We start from the raw sequence: 979 nt of genomic DNA, 5'->3' as shown, positions 1-979 counted from the left end.
GTCTTGCTCTGTGCCCAGGCTGGAGTGCAGTGGCATGATCTCAGCTCACTGCAAGCTCCGCCTCTCAGGTTCACACCATTCTCCTGCCTCAGCCCCCCATGTAGCTGGGACTACAGGCGTCCGCCACCACAGCCAGCTCATTTTTTGTATTTTTAGTAGAGACGGGGTTTCACCGTGTTAGCCAGCATGGTCTCAATCTCCTGACTTTGTGATCCACCCACCTCAGCCTCCAAAAGTGCTGGGATTACATGAGCCACTGCGCCCAGCCTATTTTAAAATTTTCTTACAATAAATGTGTATCACTTTTACACTAAATAAAAAAATTATTATTCTATAATAATAATTCTTTATATTATTATAGGGTCACCCTCTATCATGTAGGCTGGAGTGCAGTTGCATGATCACAGCCTGATGCTGCCTGGATCGCCTGGGCTCAAGCAATCCTCCTGCCTCAACCTTCTGAGTATCTGGGACAACAGGTATGCAGTACCATACTCAGCCAATTAAAAAAAAAAAAATTGTAGCGATGGGGTCTCATATGTTGCCCACGCTGGTCTTGAATTCTTGGGCTCAAGTGATCCACCCACCTCAGTCTCCCAAAGTCCTGGGATTATAGGCGTGAGTCGCCGCACCCAGCTGGGCTATTTCCTATCACACTACTATCCCTTTTCAATCTCTAGCCCCCAGTCCCTGCCACATCAAAAGCTCCCTGTAAAAGGGCAAATTTACCCGACACTGCCATAGTGTCGCTGATCCATGCGATGGAAAAGATCCAGTCCTTGTGTCCATCCTTGGAGAGCAGGAAGTAACAGGTACCGGGAGGAAAACAAGAAATTAGTAAAATAAGTATTGTAATAAACTCTCTAAAGCAGCATACAAGTCAGACTGAAAATATTTTTGTAAAAATTACAACTCTGATCTCTGGTAGTCTCAACCCATAGAGAATGATCAATCTTTTTTTTTTTTTTTTTTGAGGCGG

At 44.9% G+C, this 979-nt stretch overlaps 1 protein-coding gene across 1 annotated transcript in view; it reads right to left on the bottom strand.

The window, feature by feature from the left end:
- The window catches only part of DCAF12 (DDB1 and CUL4 associated factor 12), a 50,304-nt gene that overhangs the window by 22,084 nt on the left and 27,241 nt on the right, over window positions 1-979 (bottom strand). Inside the window, exon 4 of the mRNA XM_011950560.1 lies at window positions 730-790. Within this exon, the coding sequence (XP_011805950.1) occupies window positions 730-790 (61 nt within the window). The remainder of the gene's footprint in view (window positions 1-729; window positions 791-979) is intronic.

The sequence above is a fragment of the Colobus angolensis genome, unplaced genomic scaffold, assembly GCF_000951035.1.
Source record: "Colobus angolensis palliatus isolate OR3802 unplaced genomic scaffold, Cang.pa_1.0 Scaffold308, whole genome shotgun sequence".
NCBI classification, from domain to species: Eukaryota; Metazoa; Chordata; class Mammalia; order Primates; family Cercopithecidae; genus Colobus; species Colobus angolensis.
Note: the sequence above shows the minus strand (reverse complement) of the source record. Positions and strands in the feature narration are given on the sequence as shown.